We start from the raw sequence: 24,617 nt of genomic DNA, 5'->3' as shown, positions 1-24,617 counted from the left end.
AGAAATTGTGGAGTATGTTTGAATCGTGCTAAAGTGGAGTCCCCCGCCTTGGATGATGAGTATGCGGAGGTGGTCACCGGCAAATCGGGAAATCGGAAAACTCTATGGAAATAAATATCTGTGACAAGATCCATTGGAATTCATTACTCGCAAAGCATTCAACTTCATCATTCTTGATTCATAATCTTTTCTGAATAATTTGTGCAAAAGTCCTACGATCAAAATGACATCTCTCTCGACCAAACTTGCTGCCCTTGAGGCTAGTGGCAAGCCTATCCAGGTGGGTATCATCGGAGCTGGGAAGTTCGGATCAATGTAGTAAGTTTGGCTTGAGTTCCCTATTGGTAAAAATTCTCTAGCTAACCTGGCCAAAATAGCATTTCTCAATCACATCGAACAGTTGGAGTTCGCCTTGCAGCCATTGCCGACCTCTCCCCTGAACGTGCGCTCAACTCCCTCAAGCGTACTGGATTTCCCGAAGACAAGTATGACACCACAGCTTCATTATCTCTCGAGGAGGGCCTCAAGCAAGGCAAGACTGTCATCACCACCGACTCTGCTGCCATGATCGCGACACCAGGCATCGACGTCATTCTCGAGGTTACGGGCAACCCAGCTGCTGGTGTTCGCCACGTGCTTCTGTGCTGCGAACACAAGAAGCATATCGTCATGGTCAATGTTGAGGCCGATGTTCTTGCAGGACCCCTTCTCACCCGAAAGGCGAAGGAGGCGGGAATCATCTACTCTATGGCATACGGAGACCAGCCTGCCCTCATTGCCGAGCAAGTCGACTGGGCAAGAGCTGCAGGGTTCGACGTTGTGTGCGCTGGAAAAGGCACGAAGCATTTACCACAATACCACAGCTCAACTCCAGACACCATTTGGAACTACTACGGTTTCACGGAGGAGCAGTTAGCCAGCGGTGACTTCAACCCTCAAATGTTCAACTCTTTCCTCGATGGAACAAAATCTGCCCTCGAGATGGCTGCCGTTGCTAACGGCTGCGACTTGTCTCCTCCTTCCGATGGCCTTGCATTCCCGCCTTGCGGCACTCACGATCTTCCCGAGGTCTTGAAGCCTGCTAGCGATGGCGGCCAGCTTCAGAAGAAGGGCACTGTCGAAGTTGTCTCATGTTTAGAGAAGGATGGTCGTTGGGTACACAATGACCTACGATGGGGTGTTTACGTCGTCATCGAAGCTCCCGGCCCATACCAGAAGGACTGCTTCAAGCAGTACGGCCTCAAGACTGATTCTACGGGCAAATACGCTGCTCAATACAAGCCTTACCACTTGATTGGACTCGAGCTTGGCATTTCAATCGCCAGCATTATGGTTCGTGGCGAGCCTACCGGACAGTGCAAGACTTGGTCCGGTGATGTTGTCGCAACGGCGAAGCGCGATCTCAAGGCTGGCGAGAAGCTCGATGGCGAGGGTGGCTTCATGGTCTATGGCAAGTTGATGACATCCGAAGATTCGCTCGCTATTGAGGGTCTCCCTATTGGTCTTGCTCATGGTATTGTTCTCAAGAGGGACGTCAAGAAGGGACAAGGCCTCTCTTGGGCAGATGTCGAGTACAGCGAGAAGTCTCAGGCTGTTGCCGTGCGAAGGGAGATGGAGGCAATCTACCGAAAAGAGTTCCAAGTAGCTGGTCGTATCCCTTCTACTACTAAGACAAATGGGGTCAATGGGGTCAACGGTGTGCACTAAATGTACGTTATGAGATCTGATCAGCATTAGAAGGGCATTACGCAGGCGTTTGAGCATAGGAATAGCTTAGAGATGAAATGAATTTACACTTTCTAAATACAATCGTTCACACAGGAAGCAAAAATGTCATCGATGCTTTAAGGCCTTGACAACATGTATCTCGAGAAAGAGACTTGAAATGGCGCAATAGCTCACCCGCGTAGCGATTACGACTCCCTGTTCCGATTTCATTCCGATGCTACTTAATTACTGCATCGTCTCGTTCCCATTAGTTGCCTAGTCCATTATAAATATGATGCATGTGTCTCCTATGTAACAATAGGACAGAGCCGTTGCACAGCCTACTCAAACATCGCTGAATTCGTGGCTGAGTTGATCCCGATAGCCTGATTCAATTCCGAATCTGCCTGAGGTTCGGAATTCTTGCGAGCTCTTATCGATAACGCGCTACTTAAAGATAACTGAGTACCCTCGACCAGGCTGTCACAATTTACAACGCACTTTGTTTGCTTCAGAACCCTTTGATCACAATAGACATGGATTCTTCCAAGACGATTTATAGTGGTGCTTCAGGTGTCTCACGACCCGATACCTCTGCCGTTCTCAATGTTGAGGAGTATGCATCCTCACAGCCTGATCAAGGGCGAACAGGATATCCAAAGCCAAGCGGCCAATCATTGTCGTACTGGCTCCAGCAAGTACGCAGCGATCCGCTATTGAATCATCGCACGACCAAAGAACTTCCAAATCATGTCGATACAGTCGTCATCGGGTCCGGGGTAATTGCCTATTTATTCATCTATGCCGTTAGATCATACTGACTCATCTTCAAAGATCACTGGCACCTTGACTACCAAACACCTCTTAGAGACTCGCCCAGACGAGAAAGTTCTTGTCCTTGAAGCTCGCGAATTCTGCTCTGGTGCAACAGGCCGCAATGCTGGACATTGCAAACCAGATCAGTTCCGTGGGTTTGGCAAATACGAGAAAGCACTCGGTGCAGAGCAGGCTCTCAAGATCTTGCAAAACGAACAGGATACCTGGGAAGCTTTGGTATCTTACGTTAAGGAAAACAACGTTGACTGCGACTTGTGGATCGGCGACACCCTCGATGTTCCGCTCGATGACGAGGTAGCGGATATTGCTCGAGATGTCTTCGATCGCCTGCGAAAGGCCGGAGGCAAAGTTGACCATATCAAGGTAACCGACAACCCGGAAGAAGCTGCCCTTATAACACGTATAAAAGGTGCGAAAGCGTGTTATGCTTGGCTAGCATCAACGCTTCAGCCATGGAAACTAACAGCCCACGTTATGCGTTCGAACATTGAGAAGGGGGCGAATCTGCAGACATACACCTGCGCACGAAAGGTTACAAACGGGGAGAATGGACAATGGATCATTCATACCGATCGTGGAGATGTTGCATGTAATCGAGTTGTGCATGCAACCAATGCGTACAGCGCCGCTATCGAACCATCATTGCGGGGCCTTATCACCCCGAAACCTCATATGTGCAACAAGGTCGTTCCGCCGCGTGCATGGTCAGGAACAAACGCCCTCCAAAACTCGTACGCCGTCTTATTACCGGACGGTGGGTTGTTTAGTATCAATCCTCGATCTGTCGGAGATGGAGCCATCATGTTCGGTGGAAGCAACCCCGGACAAAAGGAATTAGACGCCTGGGTTGAAAATCACCCTGAAAACTGCACCAACGACGGTTTAGCGAGAATCGAATATGTGACTAAACATGTCCGCGATCTTGTCGAGCAAGAGTTTCCAGGATGGAGGGATGCTGAATTTGGACCCGGCGAGGGTTTCGACTATAGCTGGTCAGGAATTATCGGACTGAGTGCGGATGGCGTCCCTTTCGTTGGTGAACTGCCTGGTAAGCCCGGGCAATGGGTTTGCGCTGGTCACCATGGACAGTAAGTTCTTATCGTTCTATTAGTGTTTATCACTTTTGCTGACTTGATTTTTCTAGTGGCATGGCTCGCATCTTCACAGCGGCTCCAGGTCTCGTAAAGCTAATCAATGGCCAATCCTGGAGTGAGACTGGTTTGCCAGATGTATACCAACTCACAGAGCAGCGTATTAAACGCATCGAAGAGAAAACCGCAGCGCCGAAGGTCGCAATTATATGATGCTGCGCTGTAAGTCCTTATAGTACTATCATCTTTTGCATTCAATCTAGCGTCTTCGCAATGTCGCAAGGGGTTTCATCTTCCGGTTTGCTTTTAGTTCAAATCGCGATATGCAAGACCATCCCATTTTTCTCGCACTAAAAGTTGAAATTTTGAGATTCTCGTGCAAAAGACTACATTTTTCCGCCTCATAATTTATCTAAAATATTTATGTTCAATATGAACATAGGTCGAAAGATCTCACAAGCACCTCGGATAAATAAACTCCTGATCCTCCCGTACTGAAACATACGCGTAGCATGCCCGCAGTTTGTTTTTCCGCTCTCTTCCAACCATGTGGAGAAGCTCGGGCCGAAACGACCAAGCAGAACAACCATTCCCCACCACTCGTTCGTTGATCTCCGCAACCTTCAGATCTGAGACGGTGTTTCAATTCCCACGTCCGCGGCCAAGGGAATCTGGGGTCTTAGCCTAGCACTTAAGTTGAAGGACCTTGAAAAGAAGCTGCATGCCCCGGGATTTTTGTGGTGACTTTGTAACCGATTAGAATTGGAGTTCGTCTCAAACGCCATTCATCTACCCCTCAGGACCACACTTACCATCTGAGATAGGACACAATCACAATACCTTGTATCCGCAAAACTGGTCACCTTCATAGAAAACCCTTGAACCTCTAAAATCCAGGACCACTCGTGACACACACACCCTACACCCCCCTCACAATGGCAAACCTCGACACCAACATCCGCACCGTCCTCTCCCACATCCTCCCCACCCTCACAGCCCGCCTCTCCTCCCCCAACCCAAACACCCCCATAATCCTCGGTATAACCGGCCTCCAAGGCAGCGGCAAGTCAACCTGGGCCTCCCACATCGTCTCCATCCTGTCGTCGCCCCCTTACAACCTCTCCACCATCACCATCTCCCTAGACGACCTGTACAAGACGCACGCGGACCTCGTCGCGCGGCGCGACGCGGACCCTTCCAATGCTTTGTATCGGACGCGGGGGCAACCAGGGACGCACGAGGAGGAGCTTGCGAGGAGGTTTTTCGGGGAGCTGAGGGCGTGGGATGGGGAGGGGGAGTTGAAGGTGCCGAGGTTCGATAAGAGTTGTTTTGGTGGCGAGGGGGATCGCGCACCGAGGGAGGAGTGGGAGGTCGTGGAGAGGAAGCCGGATGTTGTGGTTTTTGAGGGGTGGTGTGTGGGGTTTCAGGCGATTGGGGAGCGGGAGATTGTGGAGAAGAGGGAGAGGGCGGAGAGGGAGAAGGGGAGTGGAGAGGAGGAGTTGTCGATTACGACGTTGGCGGATCATGAGGTGAAGCATTTGAAGGAGGTGGATGAGGGGTTGATGAGGTATAGTGAGGCGTTTATGGGACCGGAGCATTTTGATTTCTTGGTGCATATCGATACGGACGATTTGAGGAATGTGTATAGGTGGAGGTTGCAGCAGGAGCATGCGATGATTGAGAAGAAGGGGTCCGGGATGAAGGATGAGGCGGTCGTCGCGTTCGTGAAGGGATACATGCCTGGTTATGAGCTGTATCTGGACGGGTTGAGGAAAGGGTTCTTTGAGCCGGGTAGCGGAAGGCAGGTTAGAGTTGTGTTGGACCGAGAAAGGAACGTCGAAAAGGTGGAAGTCATTTGGGGGAACCCATATCCAAGCAGCACACATCCAGTTGATGAAGGTCAGAGCAGATAGTACTAAATGTCTGCCTTATCGCGTAATGAGGATCGAAGCGTAAGCTGAACACGACACATCACGATCCAAAACATAGAGTCAAACACATAAACATGTATGTATATCGTATTGTCATCAACGACCTCACAATCCTCTTTTCTGCGTCATGTCCATACTCTGCATACGCGTTCCAGACAACCCCTCTCGAGGGAACATAACAAAAACCAACCAAAAGGGGCAAACCCGCCTCCAAAGACCGGGATACTTAACGCCTAGCTATGCATGCATGCAGTTCAGTCCATCTATCAAATGCTATGACCGTCCATCCGTTGTGTTCCGCGACAAAAGAAAAAGAGAAAGAAAAAGAGAGAAGGATATGGAGAAGTGGAAGTTGTATTTAAACACCACCTTTGCTCTGGTGTATAAGGAAATGCACTCGAAGACTCATATTGAGTCTTTCTGAGTGGGGTGGGAGGACGGATAAGGAGTGAGCCGCCGACGATAACGAAGATACTACTCCTCATTGACCCGACTCCCCCTCCGTCTAGGCATGCCCATCTCACCGCCTGATGTTTCTCTCCGGCGTCGGGCGATCTGCAAGCGTGGTAAAGGTGTCGAGCTTGATGCTTCGCTGCGGCCAGAACCGAGACCAGGGGTTTGATTCTCGTCAGCTTGTCCAAGCGACAGACCTACACCACTTTCTCGGTCTCTTCTCCTACTGGCAACTTCGCTGAGCCGTCCCTGCCTTGCTTTAGGAAGTCTGCTCTTCCCTGGTGCATTCAGTTCGGAGGATGAAGACGATGGCCGGCTTGACTCCATGCGTGAAAGGCTCGAGGCATCGCGACTCGGTGGCCTAGAGCTACCCAGGCGGGATACACCGCTCATTACAGATGGAGATCCTGTGGGTGTACCTAGAGCACCAAATGCGGTGGATGATCGAATCAGTGGTGCCGGCTTCGCGGGCTCTTCTTGGAGATCCCAAATGCCAGCTGTGGATTGGCTGCGGCTAAGCCGTTCTCGCTCACGAAGTGAAAGCGAAGAAGGTGTTGATGATGGCATCAGCGGCATGGCAAATGTCGACTTGAGGCTTGTGGGTGTAGGTGGTGTCATACCAGACACGATCGTTGAGCCATTGCTTGACCCCGAGCCTGCACGTACTCCGGCGCTGGAAGTGGGTCGTCGGAAGCCGGAAGCTCGTGACGTTGATCGTTTGCCAACTTCATCGCAGGCACGGACAAGCTCCTCCGCCATCTGTCGAACCAGGATGGCGGGGTCGTGGTTTGAGAGATGGAAGATGGGTTCATAGACACCATAAGCTTTGATCAGTGTGCAGCCCTCCTCAGTAGCATCGCATATTGTTCTCAAAATTCGCAACAGATTGAGTCGCGTGACGGCATCTTTATGACCCAACTTCTGGGCAGTACGCGTAAAGATTTCGCGGCAGGCGAGCGATTCGGCGATGGGTGGAGAAAGGCGAACAAGCTTCTGAAGGGGTTCAAGCATGTTCTCGAAGGTGGATTGAGACAGCTCGGGAGAAGTGTATGAGGCTATGATTGATGTGCTGAAGTTAGAAGACAGTAGATACTGCTCCACGCGAGCAGTTTCTTCCTGAAGCCTGATAAAAGTCAGTAAAGGGTGTCCAGAACATTCGATATCTTGCACCTACCAAACGAAAATAGCATCCAATGCCGGCACCTGCCAGTTCCGATCGGCAAGCATACTAATGTAGAAAAGCAAACCCTTGCCATCCCACAGCATCTTGCGGGCAACTTTACCACTATGCGCCAACTCGCATAGAATAGGGAGCGCGAACTCTTTGAGAGGGCCGCCCTTTGCAACGATGTCCTTCAAAATGGGGATTATGTCGGACAAAGCAGCTTCTTCTTGGCGAGACTTGTTGTGTCGGCACAAATTGTACATTGTGTTGAGAATTTGGTTCGAAATCTCGCGGTAAAGTGGTTGATCCTTGGATGATTTGAGAAGCTCTACAAGAAGATCGATGGCGTTTGAATTTTGCAATGCTTCATGGGTAGACGACAACATTGAAAGGTTCTTGATGAACTTCAGCATTGTGACCATGTGCGCTGGTGCCATCTTTCGAAGATCCTTGAGGACACCTATAAAGTGTCAGTACTCTACTCATCACGAAGAGGACCCCAAGAACGGGTAGCAATCGTGTGTCCTGGGCTGAAGATAGGGTAAGGGTTCAATTGACTTACGTTTGAGAATCATTCGGTCGGCCACGAGATCCTTGACATGGCTTTCAGCTTGCGAAAAGATAAGGAAGATGTTCACAATCCTCCCCTCAATCAGATCAGCCAGTTCGCCCTCCTCGTCCACGACTCGATTCAAAACCAATGACAAGGGGTACAGAACAGAGCTTCGTGAAAATATCCGGCAGAAATCGTTCTTGGGTGTTGGACCCTGCAACTCGAAGACAGACCACACGCCATTCACGCCGATAAGCACAAGATCTCGTTCGGTATCGATATCCTCCTCGAGAAACTCTACCAGCACGTTGATTCCACCGCAACCGATGAACATCTGTAGTGTGAGAGTGCTGGTCTGATACATCTGTCGCACGAACGCTGCAGCCTCTTTGCGGATCTCTGAAGGATACTTCTTGTAGGCGTATGTCGAGATGATGGGAATGCCACCCAAAAAGCTTAAACTCTCTTGTGATTCAGCATCTTCGAGAATGATCATATTGATGATCTTCAATAGTCGCAGCACCACCTCGTTTGGCGGCATCGTCTGGAGGATCTCGAGGATAGGGAGCAGGCCATGAGAGCGTAGCACGATAGACTTCTTGTCAGGTGACTCATACAGAACCTGTATGAGCTGATCCGTTATATCGAGGAGAACATCGTCGGGCTGGCTGGTCTTGAGACAGCCGACAAGGCTTTCTGTCTGTTTGGCTAGGCGATCATCTCGGTCACGTGCGACGTTGTTTTCAAGATTGATGTTTTCGATGCCCTCTTCCAGATTAGCGAATGGATCAATCTCGTCTTCATCCGGTAATATGAAAGACGAGGACATCTTGGAAGGCACGAGAGCCATGCTGCTATAGTCAGAGCCACTATCGCTTTCGGCGCGGGCGGGCCGTCTGATATCTCCCTGAACATCAGAAAAGTCATCCTGCTCGTCTCCCTCGGCATACTTCTGAATCTCGATTTCCGACTGCGACCGCTGCATTTTCCGAGTCGACGTAGACGAGACGGAGCGTTGGCGAACGTTGCCATTCGATTTGGTATCGCGGGTAGACTTCGGCGCGGATTTCAGATCGCTTGGGTGGAACAAACGAGGTGAGAAAGATTCGGCGGGTGAACTGTTGTTCGCTTTGGCCATCTGCGGTATGACGGACTGTGGCTGGTGGCCTTGCATGGCTCTTACACGCTTCTCGAATGCCCCATCGTCTGTGGGCATGAGATCGGAGTAATCTTCAACCGAATCTTCGCGGAAAAGAGTGGAAGGCCTTGCAAGGGCTGCTACCTTGGTCTTGGGGAGCTGTGTGGCCTTTGGAACACCACGAAGAAAAGCTGTCTTGGGTCCGTCGTGTCGCTCCTCGGGTTGCATCACGCCGGAGGCTGACCGTGAAGTAGAGGGCTTCACTCTTGTCGATGAGTACTTCACTGTCTCAGGTTCCTCGAATGTGCTAGAATTTCTTCTTTGGAGATAATGACGCCAATCCAATGGACTCTTAACTGTAGCTTCACCGTCCAAGGTAGATGATTCCTCTGTAACAGCTTCAAAGCTTGCAAAGGCCTTCAACTTGTCGCTGGAGAACAAGCCCGCAAAGTTGTCCTGGGGCCTCAAATGTGGTAAATGAAGCGCCGTTGGTGATATGCTTTCTGCAAAATCATCATCCCAGTTATCACTCACATCCATCTCAGGTGATCGGAAGGATTCAGCAGTTGGCCTTGGCTTTGGTATGTGCACATTCATATTCAGCGAAGGTTTGCGAGTGGAGCCATTCGATTTCGACGACGGTGGTGATTTCTTGGCTGCGGGAGTCGAGCGGGCGCTTCGCCGTAATGAGCCGGGAGATTTCAGTGCCTCATTCCATTCCTGAACCGATTTGACAGCTTCTGTATATTCGGTCGGTTTCGTTGGGATGGCGGGGACAGTACGTTTTGCGCTTCGAATCCAGGGATGCTTGAGCAATCGTTTGGCTGATATACGTAGGGTTGGATTCTTCTGGAAACACTCCATGAGGAAGTCCCGCAGAAGCTATGGACGGTAAGTTGAGGAGCAATAGGCAAAGAAGACATAATACTCACGGAAGAGGCACTACCTGGAATAGGTGGGTGCTCATCATTCACGATCCTGAACAAGGCCTGCATGGGCTGTAGCTTATGATAGGGCGGTTTGCCTTCAATCAGCTCGATGACAGTACATCCCAAGCTCCATATATCAGACGAGGTTGCAGCACCAGAGAGCTCAATAACTTCGGGCGCCATCCAGTAGGGAGTTCCTACCACACTTGCTTGATCAAGACCAGAAGCTTTTGTAGCCACACCGAAATCCGCCAGTTTTACCAATCCCTCTTTGGTAGTGAGGATATTGGCGCCCTTGATGTCTCGATGAATAACACCCTGTTCGTGGAGATATAATAGACCATGCAGGACCTGTGACATGTATAGCGCGACGAGATTTTCCGGGAACTTGCCGAAGTTCTTGCAGATGCTGTGCAACGAGCCGTTTTCGCAGTACCTGCGCGTGTCAATAACCCTAGTAGCAACATGAAACAAACAAAATTAGAACCTACTCTAGAACAATGTAGAGGGAATCGGGTGTCTTAACGAATCCCTGGTACTTGACGATGTTGGCATGGTTGAGGTTCTTCAGCAGGTCGATTTCGAGCATGATGGTCTTGAGCTCGGCACCCCCCAGATTCTCCAGTCGAACCTGCTTGACTGCCACTGTTTCTCCTGTATTCCAATTGAGCGCTCGATATACACTGCCAAACGCGCCCTTTCCCAGGCAATCCCCCAGCTGGTAATCGCTAAGACCGGGCACATCTTGTGCAGCACGCTGTGCGGACCCCTTCCGGCTCGGGGGTCTGTCCTCCCGACTCGAGGTGCGGTGGTTTGACGAGGCAGAGCCTCTCTTGACATGGCCGGGGGTGTTCGACGCTGATCCAGAAGGTGTTGGTTGCGAGCGCGAATGCGAATGTGATGCCTTTGGCGGGTAGGACACCATTGTGGCCTCCTCCTCTTGCCCGGAGGCAGCTGGCTAGGAAGATCCTCCTCCCTGTGTGTGTCCAAGCTGAGGATCCTATGAGTTCTGCACCTCTGTGGGGCGAACCGTCTGCTCAACAGGCTCCTCGTTGGGGCGCATAGCCAGCTGAACGCAATAGAAGGGATGCAGAGCTCGTCAATGGCAGTGAGGTGCTATTTGTTTGTATTTTGTAGACGGCGGTGGTCGAGCCAGGGAGAACTGGGCAGCTTGCGGGGTCGGTTTCGTGTCCTGGCCTGTATTATGGGCCGTTAACACTTGGGATCCTGGTTGCGAGACGGGCGTCGGGGGGCCTCTAAATTGTACTGCCGCACTTTTGCGACACCTGCGGGACAAGGACGCGTCGCCTTCGATATGGGCCCTTTTGGACTAATCATGCGGGGTACGGATCAGGGCGCACGATTGCGAAGAAGAGAGCGAAGGCGAAGAGGAAGGGAATCTGCGAGGAGGGTGTTGTGGGCGAGGATGTCAAGTGCAGATGGAGTTGTGTTGTCTCCCTTCGAGATTGTCGGTGTCGGGCGTGCATGCGCCAAAACCGCCAGACCGTTTTCTTGGCCTTAGCCTAGTCGGTCAATGTAGCGCCGCAGATGCAGGATCCCATTTTCAATATATTGTTCGAGGGAATTGGGTTTACGGGTTTTGAGTTGCTATGCAGGGGAACATTTCACATTGAACTGAAGGGATGCCACTATCAAAAGTTTTGTTGACAAAGAGTGTTTTGTCTTGTCCCTTGTTGGCCCAAACCATAGCAACCAGCGAGGGTACTATGACTATGGCTCACGCTGTCACGTGCAGTCAATCACCTGCATATTGCACACCGCCGTCGAGGTTGAACTCATCCTCCCAACTTCCATGCACATTATTCAAGACAAAAACTAAGAGACTGGGGCTTAGGAAGAAAAGAGAAAAATGCTGAACGTCATAGTAACATTCGGAATTCCAAGACATCATATACCAATCATCGTCCAAAGAATTGAGACTCAGGAATGCTGGGGAAATCAATGTGGGGAAAATCTTCCCAATCAGGAAATTAATCACAAGTGCCCATCTCACAGCTACGAGTACCAGTTATAAGTACTTGCAGCTGGTCAAAGTCATTTTTCCGCTTACAATTACACTACTTGATCATTAACTGAATGCATAAGGAGTACCTTAGGTCAGTTAGTTCCCTACAAAACGCTCGGAACGTCATTGCATGATGATCCATAAACATTGATCGTTTGATCGTAAAGGAGTGTTATTTTTTTACTGTACAAAAACTCGTCCGTAGAGGACTCAACTTCTGAGGCCGTTGCAGACTCCACCCCCTCAGCGTGCCATCCGGATTTCTACCCTGTTGGCCCATGGTCTCATGTATGACCGCGTCCGCACACACCATGCTCTCCTCATCCGCACTCCTCACTCGAACGAGCCCGAGACTATGCATGGAATGGTAGTCGTCGAGCTGTAGAGTCCGGCTCGGACGCCTACCAATCGTCTCTGCGCTTTCCGACCCCAATGATCTCGTGGACTTCTTCCTCAGCACGCGGGGCGGCGGCTTGACGAGCGTTGCGGTGGAGGTCATGGAGTGCCACGATTCATCCGTTGGGGCGAGTGTGGGAGATGATCGAGTGAGGAAACGAGGGGTATTGTACTTTTGGAAGATGTGCCGGACGAGGGGCCGGAGTGTGGGCATGGTTGCTGCCATCAGGTACACGCCGGGCTCGATGATGGTCCAGCTGGTCGTAGATATGCTATAATATGTGATATCATTGAAAAGATCGACATTAAGGAAAGTGACAAATCGTAAAACGGCCGTAATGATTCCGCTGATGAATGTTAGAACAGAGAACGTTGGCAAAACGATCTGTGAATCGACTTACAGAGCCATCGTAAGGAATGTGATATAGACTCCCACTTTGGTCGTCAAGCCAACTTGTAGCTTGCGTACAATCAGCAAAGGAAGCACGAGAACCAAGGTATCCGCGGTGATGTTCGGCACACTGTAGTACTGAAAGACGGCCATAACATCCATCGTGCACTTTGGGTCGACTTCTGGGTTCCAGAACGCTGGCAGTGGCCTGCAATTCGCAAGAGCTGAGATAAAACCAAAGAGAAAAGTCGTGACAACTAGGAAACCGGTGAAATAGATAACATAACGGGACCACTTGAAGGTGAAGAGACGGTGATAAAGTGCGAGGATGGCGAGTTTCGGGAAGAGTATCGATGAGACGTAAATGAATTCGTGTGCTTTGATGAGCTTAAGCATTGCTTGAATCGTAGATGGAGATAATGTGCTTGAGTGGTATCCTGCGCCTCCTATGGTGATCTTGACTGCATAATTTCGGTCAGTCGATGAATCAAGACACCAAAGGGAACCTTGATAACTTACGAATGCCCACTATGATGCCGCCAAAGCAAAACAAGTATCCAATGAGGATGAGTATGTAAGTGACCCTGCTACTCCTGTTTGCCTTTCCATTGAAATGCCACGAGAATATGAAGGCGATGACAAAGAAGGTCTCCAAGATCGCAAAGCTGATGCACACATTGAGCAATGGTTGACTTGATCTTCCGACATGGCTTGCTTGAGTTCCTGTCGATGCCGAAATCATTGCGCAAATCTCCCCGACGAAAGAGCAAGCACGCCACTGAGCAACTGAATAAGATCCCCCTCCTCAAGTTTTGAATGTAAAGCCAGCCAGCAGCCAGCGAAGAGAAATCTGGAAGATACCACTTTGACTATATACGACGCCCCAGGTTCGCCGCTTGTTGTCTCATCCTCTGGGAAGCCTATTCGGGTTAAGAATCTTGTGTATCACTTGTGGCTCAGTTTGAAACTTAGGTCCAGAGGTAGGCCAGAACACTAGACTGGCTCACACGAAGTCCGATGGGTGTTGGTGATCGTCCGAACTGATGCACTCTCTCTGCCTAGTTTTTGGAAGAACAGGTGAACAGTGCGAAATGTGCAGGATAGAGCAACATGAATATTCTTGTGTCTTTTTAGAAAATGATGAAAAAATAACTTTGCTCGACATCTTAGTTGGCATATGTGTCGCTTTTGCGTCGAGTATATCGATTGCTGCGCATTTGCGCATTCGAGCAATAGAGCATTCGTGGAGGTTTGCGAGGGACACCAACTGAGGCGTAAGGCTCGCTTCAGTGGGGGCTTTGCGACTGACCCTAGGCGGACGAGGACACAACTCCAGTATGACCCCGGACCAACAAAAAGTCGCTGATGGTGTAAGAATCAGCCATTGAAGAACGTGATCAAACTCGGGCACCGCCGGATGCGCCTTTTCGGACGATGCAGTAGCCTACAGATTAATATATCTCAAGCCTTGATCGGTAGAGCAACAGTCACTGGAGCGAATGCACATGTGCAATGTGAATGCACTATGACTCTGGTGCCTTCGCTGGAGCCAGCATTAAGCATTACACCCGATCTGCAAAATGATCCAACTCGACCACGTCGATATTGCGCAGATTCGGAATCGATCATGGTAAATGATATCACAAAGTATGTATAGAATAAGCCAGACGTGACCAAAACTTGATACAAAGGTGTCCCTCTAGTAACTGCCATCTTGGCAACTAAGGTACTTCGTTGAAGGTGGCAATGTTAGGACAGTCATCCAATCACCTTCGCGACTCCACAATGGCTGCTCATCTCATCCGGACAACTGCCGTAATAGTCCCTCATTCGTGAGTGGGAGTTCGATGTCCAGATTCTGTCGTACGACTCCTTGGGCCATGATTGGTGCTGTACAGTCTGAGGGACCCGATCGTGAACATAATCACATTTAATGCTGAGTTGGGCGAGCCTTCCGCAGCCTCCCTCTATGGCTCCACCATTGGACTCCGTCGAGAATGTGATGGAGGAACGAATCGGAATCAATAGGAGAGGAAGAAGCGAATGGCCAAGGGCAATGAAGTCCGTGCCAGGACAGGGTGTCGGCCTTGAGACGAGGGCAAAAACAGAACACCTGCGGACGAAGCTGCGCACCGTACAGACCTTACAGAAGAGGCAAAGACCAGGAGTTGAGGAGAATAGTCTGTCAGGGACGTGATGTCTTATGCTGTATGGTCCCAGTGGCTACATGTTTCGAAACAATAGTGGATACGCAGAATCGCATGTTCGCTTATAAACGGGCACCTTGGAGGTCGCCTCCCCCTGCAGCCTTTCCTCAGCCCGTTCCTGAGGTCCTGATGACGGATCTGGCCTGTATTAGAAATCTTACAGGTACGCCAGTGTTCTGCTTATCTTCGATTTAGCATAATGCAACAGTTCTAGAAAGGAATGTAGGATCGTGTTTCCATTAATAGCTTAACCTTATGTGCATCCCTTATAGAGCCTACCAACATGTTATTCCCCTACTCCCTTGAAGCTCTTGGTCATTGAATGACAGGAATCAGTTGCTACTTTACTTATTGTCATGCACTTATCCTAAGCTTTGGATACAAAAGACATTTGTCTTTTCCCCCTGCGACATGCAGTTCGCTTTTCGCGCGAAATTTACAGAACCTGGCTTTGTATTGGTAACAACCCCAATAGATCTCCATATCGCTTTACATTCAGAGCATCGCAGAGATGGTATTTCAACTGCCCTCAAAGTAAGAAGGAACATTTTCTCCTCATCTTGCACTCTATACCTTTGACGTTGGGTCAATACCATAACGATAGAAGTGGATTCGTCTCAACTTCCGCGGGATCTAATTTTCCGTTCGATAGTTTTACATAGCTCTCCCGTTCTTCGTCAAGTAATGGAAGCCATCGATGATTGGAGGAAGAGTGGTGCCATCAGACATAAAGTTCGGGTGCTCCTGTCAGTCTATGCTTGGCAGTTTCAGGATGTTAACGTTCGTTAGCTTCTTAAGCTTAACGAAGAGATGTTTTGACAACAACAGGAGAATAGCTTGGAGCAGTATTCCAATCTAGATTGACTCCCGTGGACGCTAACCTGGAAGATAAGTTGAGTAAGACGACTTGAGTAAGAGGCAACCGAAGAACCGGTATCTCCTGCTCACGATCGCACGGCACATGATTCGAGGGCATAGACGAATCTCAATCCGCATGCCTTTCATAACACTTCAATCTTCTCGTTTACTGTCAAAGCGATTATTTCAAGTTAGAAAGCAGGACGTCGAGCCAGAACGGGATGTTTTAAGCCCAATTGATCTGCTTGGCACCGACACTAGATCTCTACTCGAAACATCGAGAGAACGGCCAAAACATCCCCACTACCAGGCGAAGGGTTCCAGATGGACTTGGTTCCGAACTCCCGACCCGATGGTCGTGTATAATATATAGGCATTGGTGAGATGCGCCATCGAAATCTACATTCCAGGATTCAGTTCTCTTTACAGACTTTCGTTCTTTCTTTTGACCAATCTAATTTTCGACGCTCGTTGTCGCTACAGGTTTAGCACACGACTTTGTTCTTTGCTCTACCTGTGTCCATTCGTTTAAAAAGCACAAAATTCCAATCGTTATCAAGATGTCTAAATTTATCATGTTGGCTGCGGCCGCCGGCCTTGCGCAAGCGTACACGAACACCGATGTTGGGCAATTCATGTTGAAGAACATCGATCCGATTGTCATGCCTGGAGAGTATAAGAGCCATATGCACAGCTTCTTCGGTTCCGACACCGTCACCAAAGATCTTCCCACCTCTCAGGAACTTCGAGCAGGATGCTCTACTGCTAAGAACCCCAATGACTTCTCTGTCTACTGTAAGTTGTCTGTTGTTGCTTCCTAAGCCCGTTGGCATACTAATCCGGGCGTTGCAGGGGTACCAACTCTCTACCATGTCGATAAGGCAAGCAACACCCGCACAGCCATCAAACCCAAGCGTTTCACCGCATACTACAACTTCGAGAAGACCGCTGCCGAGGTCCCAATTCCGGAAAACTACAACGCCGTTGCGGGTAACGCCGATGCTACCTCCGTCGCCGACGTCAACTCCAACACTAAGCTCGCCTGGCTCTGCGAAGGCGAGAAGTTCGATGCCGGTGGTAAGGAATGGTCCGATTTCCCCCTCTCCACCTGCAGCAAGAACCTCCAGGTCGCATTCTTCTTCCAGGACTGTGTCAACTCTGAGACTTTGGAGAGTGCCTACTCCAGTGGAGGAAAGTGCCCTGAGGGAATGAAGACTATGCCCCAGCTCCGCTTTTCCATTCGGTACGACGTCAAGAGTGCCGGATCTTGGAAGGGCGATGCTCCGTTTGAACTTGCTTGCGGTGCTAGCCACTGCATGCATGGTGATTTCATCAATGGCTGGTTGCCAGAGACAGCCAAGGCAATGGTCACCCAATTGACTGAGAAGAGGAAGTTCCAGTATGTGTCCCCACTACAAATCAATGTCAACCACAGCTAACAGGCCCTCAGATCTCTCGACGGACCAAACGGAAAGACCCGAGCTGGAACGATCTGCAAACGTTCCGCAGTGGACCAAGACCCCAAGAATGGCACTTCCGACTACGAAGAGAGCCTTGAGATGATGAAGGGTACCAAGGCTGTTCGCAATATTGGCAAGCGCTCTCTCCAGGCATCAATTAGCCGCAACTTTGCTTCGCATCAGGAGCAGACACGCGACATCGCGGCCCGCCGTGCTCATCAGTTGCATGAGCAGGAAGCCCGCGATGCTGTTGCCAGGCGCGAGCTTGCTTTGCACAAGGAGCGGCACGACGCTATGAGGCTGCACTCGAGGCAGGTGATCCCTCCTAGGAAGTAGACGAATTGAGGTTTCGAACGTGTGATGTCCGGCAGAAGGATGCGCGACGAGGAGAGCATTTGAACTGTAAATATTTTTATTCGATGTAAATACAACATATTTGAGCATCGGCCTCATACTGTAAATCTTCTTTTGCTTTCTCACATCAGTGCGAATATGTTGCCCAATGTTTGTGACAAACGTTTCAATGTTTAATTAAACCTGCTATTAAATTCGCATTCTCGAAGCAGCCTTTTGAAATTAACTTTTCCAGACAACAAAATTATTATGGTATTCGAATCCATTCAAAACAATCCAATCGAATTTACTTCGGGATTGTGACCGAGAGTTGGTAACTCTTACCAGCCACAATAGATGTGATAACACCACCGTCGACATTTCCGCCATCCAAAACGACCTGAACATCTTTGACGTCGCCTCTCTTGATATCTACATTAAACGTCGCGCCACGGAACAATCTCGTGACCTTGATTTCGTTCCACTCACTGGGCAATTGAGGCTTCACGCTCAATCCCTCCTTAACACCTCTCAAACCGCAAAGACCCTCGACAAACGCGCGGTAAACCCAAGAAACAGTTCCCGTGTTGAAGAGCTGACTCGAACGTCCGGCAGTACGTGGGTATTTCTGCCACCCTCCACGGTAGTAGTTGGGGATGTAAACCGGCAATTGGCCCCGCTGAATATAATCCTCCTCGCTGGGTCCTGGAATCATCTGTCGGAGGGTCTTGTATGCGCGGTCCTGCTGGCCAATGGTGTATAGTGCCCACACGTAGAATGCACCTGCGTGGTTATAGACGGAACCGTTTTCGCCCTGGCCTGGGTATTTCTGCGTCACGCGGCCGACGTCCTCGCGCATGCCGGAGAAAGGAGGCGCGAACATGACAACGCCGTAAGGTGTCGAAAGCTGCTCGTCGACCTGGGGGAGAATCTTCTCGATCTTCTCCTGATCCGCGGCACCCCCTAGAATACTCCAAGCTTGAGGGTTCAGCCAGATACGTCCTTCATTGTCTTTCTTGATGCCGAATGTAACGCCGTTGTCTGTGATACCACGCGCGAACCAATCCCCATCCCACAAATGCTTGTTGGCGGCCTCGTTCACGGTCTTGACGCCTTCCCAGTACTTCGCAGCGATATCCGACTTGCCGTGCTGCTCGCAGACGTTGGCCCAAAGCTTCAAAGCGTATCCGGTAGCAACAGTGAGCCATCCAGAGACACCGATTCCTCGCGGTCCGACCATGTTCATGGGATCACACCAGTCGCCCTGGGCAATGTACGAGAGTCCGCGGTGGTCGCGTGCAGAGTCGGATAGCAACCAGTCCATGGCACGACTGAGGCGCTCGAAAACAGTGTACGTCTCGCCCTCCTTGGTGGTCACCTTCTCATCTAATAATGCGTAGTCGCCAGTCTCGCTCAGGTAAATTTCGAGTGCGACGGGGAGCCAGACACAGTGATCCGTGTGGGGTACTTGGTTGATGTACTTGAGTTCTGCGCCTTCAGTGAGAAGGATACCGTCAGGCATCGATCCGGTCTTCTCCTGTTGAGATAGAGCCAAAAGAAGGGCATTCCTTGTCACCTCTGGCTTGATGAAACTCATTCCCATGTTGTCCTGGAGGTAGTTTCGAGTTTGGGGGTCCGTGGTAAGGCGGTTGACATCTCCGTGGTAATAAACCTGGCGTGCCAGCCAGTTGTTGACAAAATTGTCGAGGTCTTTATCCGGTGTTTCTATGCGCAGGCAGCCACTTCCCTTCTCGATATATTCGGCGTATTCTTTCGCTGACTTAGCGAAAGCGTCCTTATTCAGATATTTGTTGCGCATGTGCCCAATCTCGGCATCATCCAATGCCGGTCCAAACAAAAATCGGTACTCCTGATCCGCACCAGCTTTCAGCTCGGTTCGGTATTGTACGACAGCTGTTGGCGTCTCGTATCGGGCGTCGCTGTTGCTGAGCTCCTGGCCGGCCAGAGACGATGGGGCATGCAATCCGCCTTCGCCCTCGAATGCTTCCTGCTTTGCTTCCCATGAATTAGGTGCTACCTCGCATAGGAAATATGTCTTATCCTTCAAGTGTTTCGTCTTCGGGTAATCCTCCGCTTTCTGGTAGGGTGTTTTGCTGCTTCCGACAATGCCACCAAGTTTCTCAACCCATTCTGCCTCTTGGTTCATCCAAGACATGTAACCGAACGGGAAGTAGGGGTATACACTGATTTTACGATTACGGTCCGAAATATTTGTAACCTTAATGGTCCAAAGCTCTGCAACATCATCTGTGGGAAGAGCAAAGGTCATCTCGACTCGGATACCGAGATGCTCTACGGTCCACGAAATATCGCTCTTGCCAACGGAGAATACAAACTTCTCGACTGGGGCTCTGACGGGCTCGTAAGGCGCAGAGAACAATTCGCCAGATTCCTCATCCTTGATGTAGACGAATCGACCGGGATGATGTGCGTAGTAGTTCTGCTCAGGCTGCATGAAGGTTTTCGCCTCGAGGTTCGGGGCATGGGCATATTTCGCGGGCTCCGGCTGCATGAATTGAGCTGTAGCATATCCACGACAGGTGACCTGGAGCATCATTCTTTGATTCCACAAGAATCCACCTGCCTTGGGCAAGGCCGTTGGGCTTGTGAGCTCATAACGATCACCGTTCTGGGTTGAGCGAAGCATTGTGTAAATCTGAGATACTTGAGTAAATCTTCAATCAAACTTTTACTGGTGACGGCCGCAGGTTGCTTATACGAAGACATGGTTGGTAGCGAGATGCAAGGAGGCTGTAGCTTACTCGAAAATGACTAAATCCTATACAACACGATTTGTAACAGATCTAATGGAACTCAAGGCTTTAATATATGTTTGGTTCTATTATATGGTGTGGGAATATGAATGTTCGAGGAATGGAGCTACCCATCGATTGAAATTGCACGACGCAAAAGAACAGGACCTGCAGCAAGACAGGACGTCCACGAACAAATAAGCAATTCACTTTTCCGCCTGACAAGAGAAAGGTGAGGGATATACTTGTACTTGGTTCTTCCCCACCATCCAGGCAATACGGAATGGGTCACGAACACTAATAAGCAGACAGCGGCGTGGGGCTAGGCGCGTGGGGGTTTCCAGGTACGGTAATCGTCTAACGCACGGAGTCGGTTGTCCGGTCCGTGAGGCCTTTATCCAGCTAATTACACCAAATTCTGCTATACAGGAATTCAGTATTACTTCCAGATCTCCCGCAAACTCGGAAACCGGCAGAGCCCTGAATTACGTCAATTGAATGTGGAACATTTTGTCTCGGCAATTGATCGCCTAATAATCCTGTACTGTCTGAATTTTGACCGGTCAAGTGTAAAGCAACTCTGTATGATCGATATGATTGTAATGCCTAGCGGCCCAAAAGCGGTGAAGATAGCCAAGGCCTTTAAAGACAAGTAAAGATGGAGGTCTTCGAGATTTGGTACCACATTCACTAGGGCACTAATCCGATTCGTCTCGACAGTGGACCCGGAGAAACGAACGATAGCGAATATTTCGTATTGACTTGCCGGTGCATTCGAATGTTTTCCTACAATGGTCTAGGATCCCATGAGGAACTTTCTGAAATCAAATTTGCCGGTGGGTATTTCGTCATAGTCGATCACTAAGACGGTGCGGAGATACATTTACAGTTGCATTTTGCACGAATAAGCGCGCGTTGTAGGGTTCGAAGGAATGGTCCAAGTCTATGTCTCAGATTAATTAAATAACAGTGTAATGCTTGATGAAAGAGCGTTATGTCGCTTTACCAATCCATACAACGAATGCTTCGCTTTCGTCATTGGGAATTGAGAAGAATGGTTACCATCAATCACTTCCACTGAGCAACATATGGTAACACGTTGGAAGACTCAAATGATACAATACCATTCCATAATTCTAGAAGAAACGGGATTCTGGTGGAGTTGAAGACGGAGACTGTAATGACCAGAGCGAAATGAACTTCACTTGCAATCGTTTTGATCCGAACGCGACGCCGGACAGGTGGATATTGCTGAGGACAAGTAATCTTGTATGAGCTGAAAACGAGCACCAATTCCATAGAGATACTCGACCTTCAACACTCAACCCTCTCGGGGAATGGATCAGGACGAGTATTGGGACAAAGGCACCAGAGAGACTCATTAATCCCATCGACAGAGCGGTGGGGGGGCATAGCACGATGCTTTCGCATGGCTAGGCCAACTCAACGCGAGTGTACTGGGAGTATTGATCTAGGGCAATGCCTTTGTTCAACAGCCATTCGCCATGAATGGCACAGTACGAAGACCGACTGATGAACCCGGAATTCTCGTTCGAAAACGATCATCCCGTTGCCCAGAGTGTATCTACGTGAATTGATGGATGTGGGTGATGGATGAGAGCCAGACTCGAGGCATATGAAGAGATTATTGGTGTGTCCAAGCTTGCATTAGTCCGTGGTGAACGATGATATGACATTCGAAGATCATCGATCTATTCTGCTCTACATATCGTGGAGAGCGGCATTCTGTGTAAAGAATGCGAGATTCGCAGATCGAAAAGAACAGAGGTAGAGGTGGAACAAATGTGTCGATACTGTATCTGCGTGTCGAACAAAGCGCCCGTACCACGAATGGGCGATGAGACGCGAAGGCAAATGGGTGATGTTTCCAGACACTGTGCATTCCATTGCCGGTCTGGCCAAAGAAAGGGTTACGGTCAGTGGGTCGGAGTCGAGGTCGAGGTCGAGGTCGAGGTTATGGGAGGAAGAGGAAGTCAACATGCAGTGATTGAGATAATTGGTAGCGCGCCTACTAGCGCGTGAAGCTTAGGCCATGCATCCTTGATTACGTATCCACGTGACTATCGATAAAGGCAGACTGGGCGCGCTCACGCTCCCTCTCCCCGCCCCCTCCTGTCCCTCATCCCCATCCCCATCCATACCCATAATGAACTAACCCTCCCCCCTCTAAAGCCCTACAGACGCGGGACGGCACGTAATTGAAGGAATCCAGAGAGGGAGGTGGTTCCCTCAACCAAACATGGATACACATGTACCCATCATGACAGGCTGAACGCCCATTACCCCTTTTGCAACCACCAATGAAGAATGTCGAAGGAGTGGGCACGGCTTGTGAGATCACTGTAAACACCAATCCTGTCGTGACACTGCGTGATGGCACTTCACGCTGGACGTGTTCGCGATTCTCAGGAGCGAAACTCCTGGCAAGGCGCCGCCAGGGAAACATTTGTAGGAATGCTTTCTGCCTACCACGGCGATTAGATATTGTGGGAACACGACAGCCCTGACCGTGATGACGTTCTGTGAGTGGCTCACCTCGCGAGTTTCGAAACGGAGTCGTACTAGCACCCGGCGTCTTCGTTTCAGGTGAACATGCAGGTCAACCTCAGGCCCTTTCTGGATTTGAGGGCAACATCAGCCGCAGTTTACCTCAGGCTGGTCCTGGTTTAAGATGTTTATTCTGGCCCCTATCCCCATGATGTTTATTTTCTTTGTGTGTTCGCGGCCTTTTTGTCAAGGCCAAACGGAGAGGAGATGAATGAACAATTTGGTCAAGAATCATTCCCGCCAGCATTTGATGATGGGGAATTCATGGATCTCGATTACGTGCAGCCACTTTCGTTCTACCCAAATCAATTAGGCGACCCGCATCTACAAGATACAACCTCATGGGGACGTACAGATGGAAATAGTAAGTTGCGCATCCATTCTGAACGCCTATGTCCATTCACCAACTCTCGCTTAGTTTTTGATACTCAACCAACCGGAGAATGGCAAAACGAGTCATATCAAAATCAACACTTCGATTTCACCAATCTTCCGTCATCCTCAGTACGATCTTCACAGTCTTCTAATGCGCGTTCGTCTACTAGCACGGGCATTTTCTCGCATCATTCCAGACAGTCTTCAGCATCTACCAACACATCTTGGTCGCATCGGTCGTCCACATCACGCGAGCTCAATATCACCCAGACTGCTCGAATCCTTAATTTCAATTCGACTCCCATCCATCCACCGCCGAACTATCCTGCCCCCACATATGAGACAAGTCGGGACCAGCCACGGACCGTACCACCTCAGAATCAACTCAAACCCGGGAAAGATCAGTTCCCGACATGTGTTTCCCGGACCAAGCGCTCACGGCGATCCACCAAAGAACCTAAGTACTGGTGCACGTCCTGTGGGGAAGGCTTCGGCGAAAAGTACGATTGGAAGCGTCATGAGGTAGTCTATCAGGAATGGACTGAAACATATCATTGTGATAATTGCGACAAGGTATACCACTTAGACAAAGACTTTATACATCATCACCAGAAAAGCCACAGATGCCGCACTTGCGCGGAGAAACAACATCTCGAATTGGCAAGGAGGAAACGAAAAGGAAGAACTGGTTGGGGATGCGGCTTCTGTACCAAATATCACTCGGACTGGACGGAACGATGTAACCATATCGCCTGGCATTTCGAGAAAAATGGAGATACAATGGAGAAATGGAAGCATTCACGCGTGATCCTTTCGTTACTTCAGCAGCCCTACATCTGGCAGGAATGGATGAGGCTACTAGACGCGAAGCAAGAGACGAATCCGAATTTTGGTTGGAAGAAACAAAAGACAGGCCGTGCTGAAGGATATCCCGACAGCGATCGTCCTCCCCACCTGCAAGACCTCTTGGAATTCTTTGAGCCTGGTCAAGACGCAGCGCCTATTGTCAAGTTGGCGTACAACTTGGGCCATCGCTCCCCACAGTCGACACCCAAAAATTCGCATCGCGACCACTGGGCAAAAGGTTCCTCCTCTTCTTCGTCGACTCCTACGAAAATCACACCAAGCCCTCCACGTCTAGATAAGGAGTTGCCTTTGGCGCCAGGTGCGCCACCGGCGCTCCCACTCAGAGATCTGCAAGAGTTCGGGCTCGGTGCTACGTCTGTCTCATACGAGGATGGATTTCCACAATGGAACAGGTTCATCAATACCATCCCTGAGGATCCAAATCTACCAGACACATTGCCGATAGATCTTTCGGGCCTACATCAGGACCCCCTACATGAAGGTTTAGGAAGGCCATATTCTCATAATTAGTTGCATTCCCTGGTGGAACCACTTTCTCGGTAGAGAATATGTGTTGTG

At 49.9% G+C, this 24,617-nt stretch overlaps 8 protein-coding genes across 8 annotated transcripts; 5 read left to right on the top strand and 3 right to left on the bottom strand.

Annotated features, from left to right (window-relative positions):
* Positions 1 to 159: 159 nt before the first annotated feature.
* Positions 160 to 1,707, top strand: BU24DRAFT_479429 (SAF domain-containing protein; the record flags this gene model as incomplete). The annotated part of the gene is made up of 2 exons (XM_033533074.1): positions 160 to 318; positions 378 to 1,707. The coding sequence occupies exons 1-2, from the start codon at positions 224 to 226 to the stop codon at positions 1,705 to 1,707; spliced, it is 1,425 nt and encodes a 474-aa protein (XP_033386418.1). The 5' UTR covers positions 160 to 223.
* Positions 1,708 to 2,202: 495 nt separating this feature from the next.
* Positions 2,203 to 4,035, top strand: BU24DRAFT_421093 (DAO-domain-containing protein). The gene is made up of 3 exons (XM_033527640.1): positions 2,203 to 2,486; positions 2,542 to 3,632; positions 3,689 to 4,035. Exons 1-3 carry the CDS (start codon positions 2,244 to 2,246, stop codon positions 3,846 to 3,848), a joined length of 1,494 nt encoding a protein of 497 aa, XP_033386417.1. The 5' UTR covers positions 2,203 to 2,243; the 3' UTR covers positions 3,849 to 4,035.
* Positions 4,036 to 4,234: 199 nt separating this feature from the next.
* On the top strand, positions 4,235 to 5,648 carry BU24DRAFT_440789 (P-loop containing nucleoside triphosphate hydrolase protein). The gene is made up of 2 exons (XM_033530386.1): positions 4,235 to 4,402; positions 4,460 to 5,648. The coding sequence occupies exon 2, from the start codon at positions 4,571 to 4,573 to the stop codon at positions 5,546 to 5,548; it is 978 nt and encodes a 325-aa protein (XP_033386416.1). The 5' UTR covers positions 4,235 to 4,402; positions 4,460 to 4,570; the 3' UTR covers positions 5,549 to 5,648.
* A 146-nt stretch (positions 5,649 to 5,794) lies between these two features.
* Positions 5,795 to 11,040, bottom strand: BU24DRAFT_164640 (uncharacterized protein). The gene is made up of 5 exons (XM_033521417.1): positions 10,296 to 11,040; positions 9,808 to 10,240; positions 7,747 to 9,757; positions 7,194 to 7,644; positions 5,795 to 7,142 (listed from the first exon to the last, which is right to left on the bottom strand). Exons 1-5 carry the CDS (start codon positions 10,727 to 10,729, stop codon positions 6,041 to 6,043), a joined length of 4,431 nt encoding a protein of 1,476 aa, XP_033386415.1. The 5' UTR covers positions 10,730 to 11,040; the 3' UTR covers positions 5,795 to 6,040.
* Positions 11,041 to 12,002: 962 nt separating this feature from the next.
* Positions 12,003 to 13,359, bottom strand: BU24DRAFT_461049 (uncharacterized protein; the record flags this gene model as incomplete). Its single annotated transcript, XM_033531864.1, has 3 exons — positions 12,003 to 12,611; positions 12,696 to 13,078; positions 13,137 to 13,359. 3 exons carry the CDS (start codon positions 13,357 to 13,359, stop codon positions 12,003 to 12,005), a joined length of 1,215 nt encoding a protein of 404 aa, XP_033386414.1.
* A 2,883-nt stretch (positions 13,360 to 16,242) lies between these two features.
* On the top strand, positions 16,243 to 17,478 carry BU24DRAFT_408027 (uncharacterized protein; the record flags this gene model as incomplete). The annotated part of the gene is made up of 3 exons (XM_033525837.1): positions 16,243 to 16,477; positions 16,535 to 17,081; positions 17,133 to 17,478. The coding sequence occupies 3 exons, from the start codon at positions 16,243 to 16,245 to the stop codon at positions 17,476 to 17,478; spliced, it is 1,128 nt and encodes a 375-aa protein (XP_033386413.1).
* A 304-nt stretch (positions 17,479 to 17,782) lies between these two features.
* Positions 17,783 to 20,143, bottom strand: BU24DRAFT_344976 (glycoside hydrolase family 94 protein; the record flags this gene model as incomplete). The annotated part of the gene is made up of 1 exon (XM_033523425.1): positions 17,783 to 20,143. One exon carries the CDS (start codon positions 20,141 to 20,143, stop codon positions 17,783 to 17,785), a length of 2,361 nt encoding a protein of 786 aa, XP_033386412.1.
* Positions 20,144 to 23,588: 3,445 nt separating this feature from the next.
* On the top strand, positions 23,589 to 24,230 carry BU24DRAFT_335351 (uncharacterized protein; the record flags this gene model as incomplete). Its single annotated transcript, XM_033523067.1, has 1 exon — positions 23,589 to 24,230. A coding segment is annotated over one exon (642 nt), but the record flags the coding sequence as incomplete, so codon positions are not given.
* Between the last annotated feature and the right edge of the window lie 387 nt (positions 24,231 to 24,617).

The sequence above is a fragment of the Aaosphaeria arxii genome (genome assembly GCF_010015735.1).
Source record: "Aaosphaeria arxii CBS 175.79 unplaced genomic scaffold BU24scaffold_3, whole genome shotgun sequence".
Lineage (NCBI taxonomy): Eukaryota > Fungi > Ascomycota > Dothideomycetes > Pleosporales > Aaosphaeria > Aaosphaeria arxii.
Note: the sequence above shows the minus strand (reverse complement) of the source record. Positions and strands in the feature narration are given on the sequence as shown.